The following is a 16,365-nucleotide window of genomic DNA, read 5'->3' as shown; positions in this document are numbered from 1 at the left end:
GTTGTTGTATTTCGTACCTTCATCGACTATTTCACTACTTTCATCAACTACATGCACTTTTAAAATTACAGCATGTTTAAATATAATTTATCTATCTTGATTTGTTTTAATTTCTTGGTGCAGTCGGAATGTTTCTATGTACTTTTATTTTGTACATCACTCTCAATAATTAATGACGTTATCTAAATATCGTATTGCACGTAATGTACGTACAGGTTTCATTTCACAAGATATCTTTATTGGTTAAAAGAACAAGCAAATATTACAAATCTTTTCTCTCATTAAGGCGATGTATGCCTTTTTGAATTACTCAGTCATCGTAAAGTACAATAGTGGATATGAAAGCGAGGTTGCTATTTTATCTGCAGATAAATCAGAGATAGAGAGGGGGTGTACAGAAAATTTGGTTGGCTGCTGGACACAGTTTAAGAAAAACAGGGTTACTTTGACCGCTGGTTACAAAAGAGCTTAATTGTATGTAAGAAACTCTGAAAGCTTAAACAACTGTGTTCACATTAAAATCCATGATTTTCAGATACCTTAACCGTCAGTGCTAGAGAGCAAATCAATCATTAAAAAATACAAACAGAAAAAGGTGGATCGGAATTACGTATGGTATATATATCTTTCTCTCATGTGAATAAATCTAATAAACCAAAATCCCCCCTACAAATGGCAATTAATTCATAAACATGCAAAGAAAAAAGATGAAATCGGGCCATACGTGTCAACATAAAATTTAATATATTCAAAAACATCGCTTTTGATTGAATACCTATGTGAAATCACTTAGTACAGCTTTTCTCTTGACAATACAAAAATCATATGTAAATTAATCGATTCATTACTGATTCACGAATGTCATAATGATGTGTATTATAACAAAATCTTAGTAGTTTATTCATTTCCACTTCCACCATGCCCTTAATTACCAGATCAGGAACTTTGAAATTTTTGTTACATTGTTTCTTAATTTCATGAATTAGACAGATCCACGGCCATGATGCACGTGCTGTTTCTGGGGCCCTTGATTTTCGGCCTTGTCGCGTCCCAGTCTTTTGAAGTCATGGAAGGACTTTTGACGGAAATTAACCAATGTAAGCAAATCCGGGAGAACCTTTCCGAGTTGAAAACAGAGTTCTCCGACATGGAGATCAGGGGTATTCACAGGGACATGCGCCTTAAGATTCTGACGTCAGTGAACGTGAGATTACGAGCCGAGCTCCGCCGGATCATTCAGACGAATGACCTTTTGAAGGACAAACTCCGGGAGCTGGCGTTCAGACTGGGGGAAATCAAGGAAGAGAAGTCGGGTGAGTACACATGTACGTAAATCTGCATCAGAGAAACTCAAAGTTTAGGTCAGTGAAATTTCATTCAAGTTTGCTTTCATTCTGACACCTGGGTCCGGGTCGGGCCACGGTAATATTTTTTCAATGCGTGTTTGAATTGTTGCGAAAATATATTGAATGAAATATATCTTTAATTCAAATAAATTTAAGAATAATAAAGTGCCCCTGGTCTTTACAAAACAAACATTTTCCTCTACGTGAAGGAACATCCATGTCTCAACTAGAAGAATGAGGAAGCCCAATACCTTGGAGGGTACCCAGAAACGGCATGAGATACATGTAAGGTGAAGAATGAAAATGTGGTTGCCCCATCAGTTGTGTATTTGATTGCATCCCTGTCATATCTCCCAAGCTCCTAAATTGATTTACTCCCCATTTTTCTTTTTCATCGACTGTCCCAGACCCTTGTTTTCCTTTTTCATCGACTGTCCCAGACCCTTATTTTCTCTTACTTTTATCCAATCAGCTACAACATTTGCAATTTTCTTATCCTCGGCTAAACCGAACAACTTCATTTGTAAGCCCACATATATGTAAATCAGAATTCTCATAAATACAATGAATGAATGCTTTCGAGTAAAAATTAGCACCATTATGAGAGTTTCTAAATGTCACATCAACAAATATTAATAGTCCTGGTGGGTGTAGCTGTCTGACCATCAGTAAGTACTCTAGCGTTGTATTGGCCTCAGCATTGGAAGTTGGAGTTAAGGTTTTCCTTTTTGGTGCTCCCACGAAATTTGCATATGCAATCATTAAATGCATAGGTAGCACTAAACTGTCAAAGTCCTCCTCTCGCCCAATTAGTCTTAAGACATCCCCCGAATTCTCTCCTGTAGAACCTTCAAACTCGGCCGTTAATTCCTTCAGGTTATATCGAGATTTAATACAAATGCATGAGTAAGTAAATGTTAACATATCCCTATAATGTAATAACGCTGTTCAATCATTTTCAAATAACAATACTTGGTTAACAAGTGGCTCGTCTTCAATCTATTCAAATCAACTTTGTCAATTCTCTCCACCTGAACCATAAAAAGACCGGTGTTGTAGAGTGAGTCTTCCCCTACAATGAGACTTCCCCCGGAATCCTGGCTCTAGAGTGAGCCTTCCCCATGTAGAATAGAGTCAGACTTTCCCCCTTAGCAGGATTTCCCCCCTTCATTTATTCCTGGTAAACTACTATAAACCCCTTTTCACGGAGCAGGAGCCGGTCGACGCCAAATGCAAAATTCTAGTCATCCGGGGTGATCCGACGTCTTTTGGTTTCTGTGACGTCGTAATGCCGGTGTCAACACGGTCTTGTCACGATACAGACACGGAAAGCGCCGGTTTCTCTACGGATAAGCACGGTATACGTAGCTACCCGTATGTCCCGGAAAAAAAATCCCGGTCGATGCCGGCATGATCACGGAGCGTACGGAAGATCACGGTTTCTGCCGGTCCATCCTCGATTGTTTCACGGAGATACACGGATTATCACGGTCTTTCTTCCCTGCGTTTATTGTGTCTGTCCGTGTAGTTACCGGGAACAATTCGTGTACAGACCGTAGACATTCGTGTTCCTCAGCTGAGAAGTTTCGTACACGGATGACCCCGGACTTTCCACAGTTACTTCGGTGGCTACACGGACTTCTCGGTTGATACACGGACTTCTCGGTTGATACACGGACCTCTCGGTTGATACACGGTGGTACACGGTATCTACACGGATCAATACGGAGGATTTTCTTCCGGGGAAGAGGGGGTGTCCCTCGTGAGCGAGACTTCAAGAAGATATTATGGTTCTAGAGTGAGTCTTCCCCCTGGGGATAAGGTTTATTATAGAGTAAGTCTGCTGGAAGGAAGGCTCGCTCTAGAGCGGACTGCCGGGGGGAAGACTCACTCTAGAGTCAGACTTCCGGGGGAAGAGAGAGAGAGAGAGAGAGAGAGAGAGAGAGAGAGAGAGAGAGAGAGAGAGAGATGAGAAAATTTCGAATTTATGTTACTTCTCATCTCCGTACAAATATCGGTTATATATGCTTTTAAACTAGTACAACTTCAGATAGGTAGGTAGGTAGGTAATTCCCTGTCCGATAAACTAAAATTTATTTCATAGTTTACGCAGGAGATGTCCCTCTAGGGCGAGACTTCAAGAGGGTGTTATGGCTCTAGAGTGAGTTTTCCCCCTGGGGGTAAGTTTTATTCTATAGCAAGTCTGCTGGGGGGAAGGCTCACTCTAGAACCAGACTTCCGGGGAGAAGGCCCACTCTAGAGCCAGACTTCCGCAGGGGGAAGGCTCACTCTAGAGCCAGTCTTCCGTGGGGGGAAGTCTCACTATGGAGAGGGGGGGGGGGTCTGGCTCTATAACACCAGCACCAGAGATTTTCGGAATATTCATCCTTAATATATAACTAGATACACCTATTATTTTTCTTCTTTTTCCTCCCAACCTTCTACAAAATAAGTATACGTCCAGCTGTCTGTTCTACCAGAATATAAGCCTAATTAGTTTTCAAATTTGAGACCACTTCCGAAATTCACACTACCGTAAAAAAAAGGGGGGCCTGCAAATATGTTAAAGCATTGTAAATAAAATCATATGGGGTCTTCTTATCACAAATCCCATGCATTAAATTAGGCCACTGCCGTGAAAACTCGTGTGATATCCATTTCATTGTCACATCATTTGAAAATCTTAATTACCCCCCCCCCCCCCCCCCGGTGAAATATATATACTACTAAATTACTAAATAAATATAGCAATATGCAATCATATAAGCTGAAACCTATTATATTGCCTCAACGTGACATTTTAAAAGTTAACGTCGGCAAATGCCGCGAAAACTCGTGCAATCCTATAGACTTGAATATATCCCATTACCACAAATATCAATTATCACAGCCACCGCCAAAATATAGTAATGCATAAAATTTGCAATCATGTAGGCTAAACCTATTCCATTGTCACGTAGTAAGCAGATAAGTAAAGGTAGACTCCCATTCAATTAGGCCTCTTGCCTTTCATTGAAAAACTGATTCAATATCCATTCCATTGTCACAAAATTAAAAATTATTACGGCCACCGCCGGGCGAAAAATATACTAATAAATGGATATATCAATATGTAATCTTATAGACTGAAACATATCACTGCCTCAACGAGAAACGTTAAAAGTTGATGTCGGCCAATACCGCGTTTCCGCGTACTCGTGCAATTCTATAGACTTAAACCTATTCCATTGTAAAAACTCAATTATAACGACCACCGCCGAATGAAATATTAATGCATAAAATCTGCAATCCCATAGCCTGAAATTATTCCATTGCCTTAACGTAAAATATTATAAAAGTTACTCGGACATGTAAATGTTTATTTCAAGATCATTTTTAAAATTAATATATAGAAAAGGCATGGGGGGGTGGGGGGGGTGGGGGGGGGGGGGCTGTCACCTGTTTCAGCCCGATATTGCAACTACATGTAGAAATTCAACACATTTCCAATAATTGACGGTCTGTCATGTTTCAATGATTTTATTGTTCAACTCACTATCCAATTCAACGAATAAATCGAGCCCCACAACCCATGCCGTGCTCGAAATGTAAACATGTCGCAGTCAAAAAGAAATCAAAATATCTCAACGGCAGAAATATAAATCTTAACTGAGGAGGTAGAAAAAAGAAAAGAAGTGTTATATCCAAACAGTACTCCAGCGTGACAAATTCAGCTAAAAAAAGACAATGGGAAGAAATTACAGCAAAGGTAAACGTAGTTAATACCTCCCAAGAAAGGACAGTTGATGATCTAAAAAAAATGGAGCTGCTTAACGAGCAATACGAAAAGAGAGATGGCGTTGAATAGACGAGAACAGCGAAAAACTGGCGGTGGCCCCCTGCCCAGAGAAGTAGAAATCACTCAAATAGAGGATAAAATCCAAGCTATAATTGGAAACACGTGCGTTTCTGGGATTTCGGGTGGGGTTGATACTTTCGATAAGGAACCTTCAAGTTCCACTTAGCCCTCTGCATCTCCTCAGACATCTTGACGTAGTTAGGGCTCATGTTTGAAAGTAAAGAAGAAACATCTCTAACTATTCTGGAAACGTTGGACTTACTGATTCCGTGGAGATCAGCAGTCACCAACTGGAAATTCCCCGTGGCATAAAACCTGAGGGCAGCCATGACTTTTAACGATGTTGGCAATGGTTGGGACCTACGAGTGTGTCTTTTCAAATCGTTTTCCATCATTTGGCATAAGTCGATGATCAAATGAAGTGGTAATTTAAATTTTGAAACAATCTCCATGTCGTTCATATAATCTAAAGGATTCTTTCCATCTCTGAATTGTTTTTCTCGTCTGAGTTGACGATGACACAGCAAAATAAAGGCCGCCGCCATATTTAGTTTGGACTTAAGACACCTACTTACCTGTCGTAAAGTTACGAAAAAACTTATGGAAATCCTAAGATACGACACTTTTTGTGAAACGGATAAGGAATGAACTTAGGAAAAAATTATATCTTAGTCGTAAGTTAGTTTTGTGAAACTGGCCCCTGGTCATTAAATACAGGTAAATATTCCCCTTGATGGCACTTATGAAACCCCAACCAATACAAAATTGTACCAACCAAGCTACAATGTAAATGCTGGTTAAACTTTTCTCTCGCCACTCGATTTGGTCCCTCGCTTCGCTCGACACCAAATCTTTTGCTACTCGAGAAAAGTTTACCAAATTATACTTGGTATATCACTGCACATAAGTAATACGATCTTCAAAATTTTTCTGAAGTACAAGAAAAATATACATTTTACTCAAATCAAAATCTTCATGTAAGGCACATTAAATTTTGTTAGCTACTTCGAAGTGGGTTTACAATGAAGCGGGGCCACAATTTCAGATTTAGATCGGAAAAAATTAAAGGGGTGTTGCAACCAAAGTGTGCACATTTTCCATCATGCAAGGTGAAGATAACGAACAGTGATCAATCTCTTAACTCCTACAAGCAATAAACAATAGACAGTCGGGCAAACACGGACCCCTGGACACACCAGAGGTGGGATCAGGTGCCTAGGAGGAGTAAGCATCCCCTGTTGACCGGTCACACCCGCCGTGAGCCCTATATCCTGATCAGGTAAACGGAGTTATCCGCAGACAAAATCAGTGTGCCAAGAACGGCTTAACAATCGGTATGAAACACGTCAGACAGCATTTGACCCAATGCGAGGTTGTATTGACTAACTAGATCGTTATAACGACCATAGAATTTGCGAAATGCTGACTTCAATCGAGACTGTTGAAATCCCTGTACCATCAACTTGTTTGTCAGTAGCTTACCTCGATTTGAAAACTGACTATACGCAGAACAAGCTCTTGCGTATCGAATCAGTTGAGATATATAAACACCATATGCAGGTGATAATGGAATATTGCTACACAAATATGAGAAGTTGACGATGGAGAAGCTGAAATCATTCCGTTTGTCATACAGTTGAGTTGTCAGTTTGCCGTTAATGTCTACTTTCAATAAAATATCTAAGTATGAAGCAGAAGTGGACGACTCTGTGGTGTCCTTTATTTCGAAGGAAGGTTTGAAGACGTAAAATGGCAAAAAAACAAAAATGTCCATTCTAATTAAGAATATTCAATCGGGGAGAGGGGTGTTGTTAGAAAACCGTAACACCCTCCCTCTAGATCTACCACTGCGATTGGGTTTTAGAATTATGAATGGGAAATACAGTAGTTCGGGTAAGCGATAAGGCCCATGGACATCTTTATATCAATAACTTGAGCTTCCAATTTTATTTTTGCTATAAATGGTCTGAGCACTTCATGAAAAGTAAGGTGGTGTGGAACGTTACTGCTCATGCCCTCAAATGAATTTACATTTTACTTTCATTTCTGTCGGAACATTTCCACTCGTTAAAATAGTCGTGCTATATTCATCAAGGTTCATATGCACATTATTTCACATTCACGAGAAAATTCTATTTTTTCTAATGGTAAAATATTGAAGGTGAAAACGTTGTGAATATATCTATATAATTATATAATATTTGCGTGTGAGTCTTGTGGTGTGTCGCGGTGTGTTCGCCAAACCTTGAAGGGGGCTAACTCATTAGGTTAATTAAGTACACTACCTTCATAATTTGGTCTTTTATTTACTCTAGGTAATAAATGAAAGTGATGATCAATTCCTAGCGAGATTCACGTGTGTGTTTTCATGATCGAGTTGCATTTGTCAGTGTGTGTATCGAAAAGTATAACTAATTTGGGGAATGCATGCAAGCTCTTTGAAAATGCATGTAAGCTCAGAAGAGTTATCTTTCCTTGGTTCATATGAGGAATCTCGATAATGCGGTAACTCCATTAAATGAATGAGAACACTTCAGATTTGTCCGTTTATATTTTATCAGTAAGTAGTGCATAATCTAAATATATGTACTGGTTCACGCACAGTTTTAATGTCAATTCAAGTATTTTCAAATTCTATTTACGTGTAAAGTACTTTCCCCAAATAATGAAATGGGCAACTTCATTCTTGTTTAGTAAAGAAAAACTTAATGTACATGTATTATATTCATATATTCATCCATATGCTGATAAAATAGAATGTGGTGCCTTAATTCCCTTGGAACTTTTTTGTAAAGTGAAATATAAATGATATTCTTACAAAGGTACAAACCCCCGTACCGACACAAACTCATCATATTTATGTAGATATAACACATAAAGATGTTTTTTTCTAATACGTCAAAATGAAAACATGTGATACGCCTATGAATTAGAATTCAGCTTAATTCAAACAATATTTTTATTCAGAATTTTAAAAGTTGTTATTCATGTTTACAAACAATGCATTATAAAAGATTGAGAAACAAGCCAAAAGATTTTATATTAAAATCGCTCTAGATCTCATATTAAAATTCATTGATACAGAGTGTTTTAAATAAGTGCCCAGACTTAAGATAGAAAGTGAAATCTCCAGATTATCATTATAACAATATGCCTACCTGAAACAAAATTCCGAAGCAATAGTAAGATAAATGAAAAATCCCTTTTTTTTATTTTTTTTTTATTCTACTTTGATTTCGATTACAGGTGATATTTTTTAAATATTCCTGGAGAAACGTCCTTAGGAAATAGCCGACATTTGTCACCTGGGTTCGAGTTTTAGGTAGACAATAATTCAATGGGACCTGTCAAATTCGATTCTCTGTGGTCAGTATTTGTTAGCTTTCACTGGACTCGTCAAGTTTTTAAGGATGGTAGCACACCAGGAAAAAATGGACGTAGATGAAAAAAGGAGGATATGTATAATAAAAACATTCAAAATGGCTTCGTTTTGTGAAAAATATAGATTCAACTTTTGATAGAAAGTAACTTGCAAAACAAAAAAGATACCAACTTCGGCTGAATTTAAACCTACACTTTACAAGTCAGCAGTCGGATACGTCCGTTCACTGAGTAATAGGCTAAGCGAATAGATGACAGGGATGCGTTTATTGTAGTAAGTCAGCCATAAAGACGATGGGTTATTCCTCCTTAAGTCAACTGAATTTACAAATGAGATTCGCGTAAAATCTTGTGTGCGGATATTTTACCACCGTTGAGGTGTGTTTTTGCTATGAAGCCATCCTTCTTATCAAAATACAGATTTATCCAGAAAATCTTCGTTTCTTCTTTTAGAGTTACTCTTCTTGACAAAGACCTTGTTTTGTGATATACACTAATTAGCTAATATCAAATTTATCTGCTCTGCAAGGAAGTATTCAGTTAATTATTATCTAATTTGAAAGAACCAATTCAACTTTAAGAGGTCAATGATAGTCATCAGGAAATCAAACAAGTATTGCACATACATCGTATAATTGAAAATCCTAGTTGGTCTACACGCAAGTTGCATTTGTTTACATACCGGTACAATATAATCCTATATTATTCCCCACTCCATTAGAACCATTTTTTGTCCTTTGAATATAATATCCCCAATTACTGCGGTGCACTTAGACGACTAGAGTGCATTAGCACCGATCGGTGCGAAATTGGAAATGCGTTGTCAAAAAATTTAATTAAGATCACGATCTTGGTACTCCTCAGCGTAACATATATTTTGACAGCCGACATGTGTTTTTTTTATGTAGAAGTACAAATGACGATGACATTCCCTCTGTAGAAGCATTTAAATAGTTTCTGTTTCACAAGAATATAAAAACATGTCAGCTAAGGGGCACAATTCGTGCCCATGGAAATTCCAACAAATCGTTAGAAGACCTGATCACAAAAGACTACGGAGATACTACATATATGTATCAATGAGAAACTCCAGTATCTTTGTAATATTAACTTCAGAATACTTCTGGGTAGAATCAGAATGGTGTTTAATAAAGTATTTTTGGGATGACTGATCACAAGATACCAATCTGATTAAAATCAGCTCCTCGATCCGCTCCTTTATTCTTTTGAGTAGCGACAAATTAAAAGAAATAAAGGAGCGGATCGAGAAACTGATTTTAATGAGATTGACAAGATACGAACCTTTTCCCCGTGTTCCATCTCCACTGAAAAAAATCTAGCTGAATGTGATGTCATAATGCCTAGTCTATAATTTATCGTGAGAAATTGTCATTTAAAGTATTGAAATGGCATACATCTTGATGTTGCTGATTTCAGGAAAAGTTTAGTGATTTAAAATTTACTATGAGTTGTTTGGAATTTTTAGAATCCACATCTGATACAATGTTTAAAATGTATTTACTAAAACGTTGTTTTCTTTCTTTCTCTGTTCTTTCATTTCACAATTATTTCTATTTACTGGACAGAGATTAAAGTACAGAATGCTACGGGCGAGGTTGGGGAGGGCGGAAAACAGATCAGCTGTTCAGTTACCAATCATAAGAATTGGACTTATTTCAACATCGAACGGAACGGACAGACGGTGGTCCACGTGTCTCCTGATGGGCGTGTCCAGACTCGTTTCAACCAGAAATACCTCAGCATCACACCCACAATCCGTGAGAATCTCGCGGAAATTAACATTTCATTTGCCTCCCTCCGCTGTAGTGACGAGGGGCTGTACAGGTGCGTGATTGACGGACGGGAACAACCACAGAACATCGCAGTCGTTGTAAAATGTAAGTATCTCTCGAAATTCAAACACAGAACAATAATGATACTAAAACAGTATCATATCAATGAAAGCGTTCTCTGCTCTAAACTCTTCAAATGGAGTGGTTCAATATGTCTAGACGAACATGATAAATGGGGAACTTCAGCAATAATTTACTCGTCAATGATAGCAATGCTATTCATAATCTACACCTCTATACAAGATTTACCTAGATTCTTATACTGGTTGAAATAACCATTAAAAGAAGAACTCTATTTCTCCACAGCGCCCTCAACTGGCAAACCTGACCTGTCTAAGATAGGTGACGTCATTGGTTATAAAACCACCGAGTTCAATTGCGAGGGAAGTCCCAAGTATCCACACGGGAACATGGAATTCCAAATCAAACTTCAAAATGAGACTTTATTCCGAGTGTTTAAATTTCCGGATACAAAAGTTTTTGACAGAGACCGGAACTGTGTCCGGAAGCAGTCAATCAGCGTCACACACGTGTTTACTGATGCCTGGAATCAAGCCAGGATTCGTTGTAAATTCAAACATTCTCAGGACTATGACGAGACCCAAGTGTTTGTCATTTCACGTGAGTATATCCATAGTATGTTATCTTATTTTTCATGTTTTAAAACAATGAAAATAGTGCATATAATACTGCCGAACAGAGTCGAGCATACAATAGTTTATCATTACCTCGCTGATGAATCTAAAATTACTTCCATATCTAGATGTGGAACTGAGACATGTTGATTATAAATGACGCAACTTTAATTTTAACATCCCCCAAATCGTTTGATTAGCCTTTTTTCCTGATACACTGTATGTATATACCTGTAGATGTAAAACTTTCTATGAGAAGCTATACAGCTGTCACAAACCACAGTGCATTTTCTAAGCTAGAACATATTTTTCTTCTTTTTTTTTTCTTCTTTTTTTTTGGCGTACAGCTTCCCTCTGTGAGCAGAACATGATAAGCCGGGGAATGCGTCATCCTTATAAAAAGACTCACTACGTCACGTGTGATGGAGCCACACCCACCATACACCAGTGTCCTGACGGCACGTGCTTTGACGAGGTCTTCCAGACTTGTGCTGACAATTGCTTGTTCTGATGAAATTTTACAATACTGTATATACATTTGTATATATTGGTTTAGGTTCTTATGACAATTGTATTTGTATGTAAATTATAAACATTTATCATTTTGTCAAAATGTAAGTAACCGTTGATAATAATTGTAAACGCCTCTGTATTTGTATTTATTTGACAATCATTATAGTAAATTGCAAGAAATCAACAACGCACTTGATTAGAAGAAATATAGTGTTTAAATGAGAACATGGAAGTTGACATTGGAGAAGCTGAAGCATAAAGTTCAATCGTTAGTATGCGTTAACGTCAGTGTTCAATGAAATATCCAAATATGAATAAGACAGGAGATACTCTGTGGTGCCTTTTGTTTCGAATTCACTAGGGTATATCGAATCTACAAATGGATGGAATTGAATATTGATGATAGGTAAAACTTTGTTGTTGTGTGTACACTTAATCGTACAGCTTTACGACAGCAAGAAATATTTCATTCTTGTGTAGAACCTACTGAATAGATTTTGCCTCATAAGAATACAAAACACGTCAACTTATAATGGAGCGAAATTCGTGCCCATGGATTTCCAACAGACTGATGGAAGACCTGATCACCAAAGACTACGTAGATATTGTCCACGGGGAAATTTAGCATCAGAATTGTTGTGCATAGAATCGGAGTGGTGTTTAAAGTAATTTTTGAATGACTGATCCCAAGGTATGAATATTTCTGTTTGGATGTTTTGTTTTTTGTTTGTTTGGTTTTTTATTTGTATATTTTGGGGGGGGGGGGGGGTTGCCATTTTTTTCTTCATTAAATGAAGAAGTAACTGTCAATAATGTCAAAACTAAAAGTCTAGTTCTAGATTTATTGTAAGGTATGGCCGTGTAAAGTGTTTAAAAGTCGTACTTTTTATACTCTAAATTTGATTTTTTTTTTAAATTTTAAATCAATTAAACTTCTGATTTTCTTAGAATCCACTGTGATTTACTTCTCGCAGATGTTGTATATAGGCAAAATTATCAATACACGTCCTTCTTCTCGTCAAATAATCAAAAACAAAGGCACTACATGAATGACAAACAGAAAAACCACTATATTGTAAACAATGGCCTGATTTCTTGGACATTGTCAGGTAGTGTATGTACAATTTATTTTCGGTAAAATGCTTTTAACTTTAAAGTTATAAGGCGCAAAACTTCCCAGAACAGTCCCGGACTTTTCAATATCTGACATAATGGACAATTTTCGACTTATTACTTACTTTCAGGGATCTGTGTCATCACAAAACACGTTCAACCAAAATAATAACTTTTTTGTGTTGTACATATCAGTAACTGTTAATAAATGATTACAAAAAGTCGTAACAGTGACCTCTATAATCACGGAAAAAATTAAGAACATCGAAAATATCAGATGAATATCGTATTTAGAAAAATTAATAACAATGGTAAAAATAATATAAATTCTTCCTAAATGTGAAAGAGTCTGTCAACACTGCACCTCAAGTTCAACAAAGGATGAATAATATTTTCTACTTTAATGTCCGCTATATAATAATCCTAAAGGAGAATTTTAAATACGATTTTTAAAACTTTTCCAAACCTAGTACTGCTTAATAATGCTGATATGCTTATATGGATTATGTCAAATGAAGGTCCTGAATTTGCCGTTTCATTATGCCAATATTTATTTGTAAATTTCAATATAAGAAAACAACATCCATGTACAATGTAGGTATGTACATGTATAACATGCGATTTGATTACTGCAACATAGCTACCATGCTTGTAATGCACTACATGAATTTGTGTTTTGTGTGTATTTTATGCATTGATAGATTTGACGGCTAACTCTGTTCATCATGCAGTGCAAATGTTTTTCTTTTTCTTTGTTTTCCTTTGTCATTTATTTCTGTAATTTTGGACTTTGTGCATCCTAATACTCCTCTGTAGGCCTGTTCTATAAGTAATATAATTATAAATCTTCATAAATTATAATATGGACCTAGTCAATACTAATATAAGTACCTGTATAACAAGCACTGTTCTGATTGATAAGCGCCTATGGTGTTGCCCTGTTCTGGGTGCTTCATTCTGGACATTTCCATAAGGCTGATTCAAGACTAAATCACGGATTGGAAAAACGAACAGTCATATTTCATTTATTCAAAACAATTATTTAAAAAATCCTTTCTGAATGATCAAAATCAAGCATCGATAAACAACAAATTGACTTCATATCGTATTATTTTGTCATTAAAAAAAGAAAACTGCCATGGCTTTTCCGCCACTTTACTCTCATTTTGCTATATCAGGGTAGTTTATAGAAAACGAAAGTAAGTTTTTAAAATAATTTTACGATATTTACTAATCAAGTAAAATTCTATTATACCTTACGGACTTCACCGCACATATGAAACACTGTAAATAATGCAAGTAGTAACTCTGGAGCAAGTGTTTCAGTGTTTATTGGCAAAAATTATTAATTTATAAATAAGTATAGATGTAGTCTCATAACTACAACGGAGTGTGCAAACAAATTATCTTATCATAACGCGGCATGTTTTTGTATGCACACACGGTTGCAGTTATGAAACTACATCTTTCACAAAACAACAATTCATTACATAGATATGTTCTCACTGCTCATCACCGCGATACAGTTAGACTATTACTACACACCGACAATGAATAATTAAATAGAATACAATGTCAATACCACATTAACGTCATACTTTTAAAACTCGGATAAGGATTCAGTACACCCGTTGATAGATTAGCATTGATGCAAAAGAAAGAAAAAATAGCTTTTATTTTATTTCTCCCTAACGCAGTTCGAGTTAAACATTTATACCGGTGACCACCCCCCACCCCCACCCGCACTATCATCAGGCCCCCCTGAATGAGGGAAGGGTTAACCCCGCAACACACAAGGTTTGGGCATTCTCCTCCGTAGCAGACACAGGCACTTTGTATTTACGGACATTCTTTATTTGACGCATGTTTAATCTCAATAAGATCCCTGAAAAGATCAGAAAACTCTAATCTGTACCATTTCAGTATGAAAGTTTTAATTTAATTTAATTTAATTCAGTATAAATTTTACAAAGAACAAAAAACTAAACAAAATCCTTTCACGTAATGTACATAGCATGGATTGTATAGTTCAGAAATACTGCTCGATTCAGATAAGGGTACACAATTATACACTATTTAATCTCGATAGATCAGCATAATCCTCTGTAATCAACATGGTCCTACAGTGATGTTAAATTCATGTCCAGGCTAGACCCATTAGTACACATGTACGACATTTGGATCCGCTCCAGTGACATAGCACACTCGCAAGCGTTTCATCTTGGACAAAGCTTTCACACAAAACGGTATGTACATGCACACGTAGTAATTCTTCACATAGGCAAACGCACTGCTTAATAAAATAATATCTTGGTTTTGTGTTTCAAGCTTTTTCAACAACAGAAATGTTTGCGTATCTGAATGGTCTAATATATTTTTTTAAATAAATGCAACAGGCATGTGATTGGGGGTAGACCCTGATGCTCTTTGAAAGGTGAATAACTCCTCTCTCCCCGGAAATTTGGTGTAAGGGATTGGGTTTAAAATCAACAGTGATCTACTTCATTTTAGTGGATCTAGAAATTCCGAAAAAGTCACCAGAACACGTTACTTCATACTTTATGTGATTTAGATTGATTGATTGTGTCCCGCTCGAGAATATTTCACTCAAATGGAGACGTCACCACTGCCGGTGAAGGGCTGCAAAATTTTGGCCTATGCTCGGCGCTTACAGCCTTTGAGCAGGGAGTGATCTTTATTGTGCCACACCTGCTGTGACAAGGGACCTCGGTTTTTGCGGTCTCATCCGAAGGAATGTCTCATATAGTCGATTCTAACGATAAGTAAGGGATACTGAGGACCTATTGTAACCCGGATCGCCTCGGGATCTTGTGATTTAGAGGGTTGTCCACCTACGCATTGTTGGGCAATAAGAAACACATTATATCTATTTGTAAATTACGGATACTCATACATATATCATTGAAGTTGGTAGATATTCTGGTATTCTAATGCAACTCCGGTTCATTAGTTGATAACATTCATTTTTGATTAAATGTGAAAAGTTTGTTAAACAAAGAAAATCATTTTGTGATATTATAGAAAAATAGTAAATACTTTTACTACACTTAAGGATGAACAAATATTCATTTACACATTGTTTTCTGAAGAGCCATCTGTTTTGAATATAACTTGGAAATTTATTTTGAACAATAGAAGACACTGTATTTATCTAAGTGTTATGCAATCACTTCTTTTTCTTTACCTATATATGTATATACAGTATATGTATGTGTTTTCATGCTGCCCCTTGAGTGTAAAATAAATGTTATTTGATCATTATCCGTACAATTGAAATTATCTACAACGATATAGTCTCTTTTTTTTAGGGTAAACATATCATAATAAAATTTTGAGTTTCATGCATCAATGTTCAGCGATAGGTGTGTGAAAATGGTTACATGAACATGTATACGATATACATGAATCCTGAGTGTTTAAGAACAAATTAAGTCGAAATGAAATACGAAAATGAGTACTTATCAATACAGATTTAATGCACATCATTTGAATGTTGGCTTATAAATTCTCAAAGGACATAATTACAACAATGGAATCAATGGTTTGTATATTGATCAGTGGTGGTTCCGCATCGTGTCTCCGCATGACGTGACACGGAACTTCGGTTTGTAACACTTCATCTGAAAGATTTGAGACTTTAAATTTTGAATGTTTGGCGTTTTGCG

At 36.8% G+C, this 16,365-nt stretch overlaps 1 protein-coding gene across 1 annotated transcript; it reads left to right on the top strand.

Moving 5' to 3' along the window:
- Positions 1–682: 682 nt before the first annotated feature.
- Positions 683–11,761, top strand: LOC125673924 (uncharacterized). Its single transcript, XM_048910886.2, has 4 exons — positions 683–1,313; positions 10,152–10,463; positions 10,725–11,039; positions 11,401–11,761. The coding sequence occupies exons 1-4, from the start codon at positions 1,001–1,003 to the stop codon at positions 11,562–11,564; spliced, it is 1,104 nt and encodes a 367-aa protein (XP_048766843.1). The 5' UTR covers positions 683–1,000; the 3' UTR covers positions 11,565–11,761.
- The last annotated feature ends 4,604 nt before the right edge of the window (positions 11,762–16,365 follow it).

This window comes from Ostrea edulis, chromosome 3 (genome assembly GCF_947568905.1).
Source record: "Ostrea edulis chromosome 3, xbOstEdul1.1, whole genome shotgun sequence".
Classification (NCBI taxonomy): Eukaryota; Metazoa; Mollusca; class Bivalvia; order Ostreida; family Ostreidae; genus Ostrea; species Ostrea edulis.
This window is presented reverse-complemented; position numbering and strand designations above follow the sequence as displayed.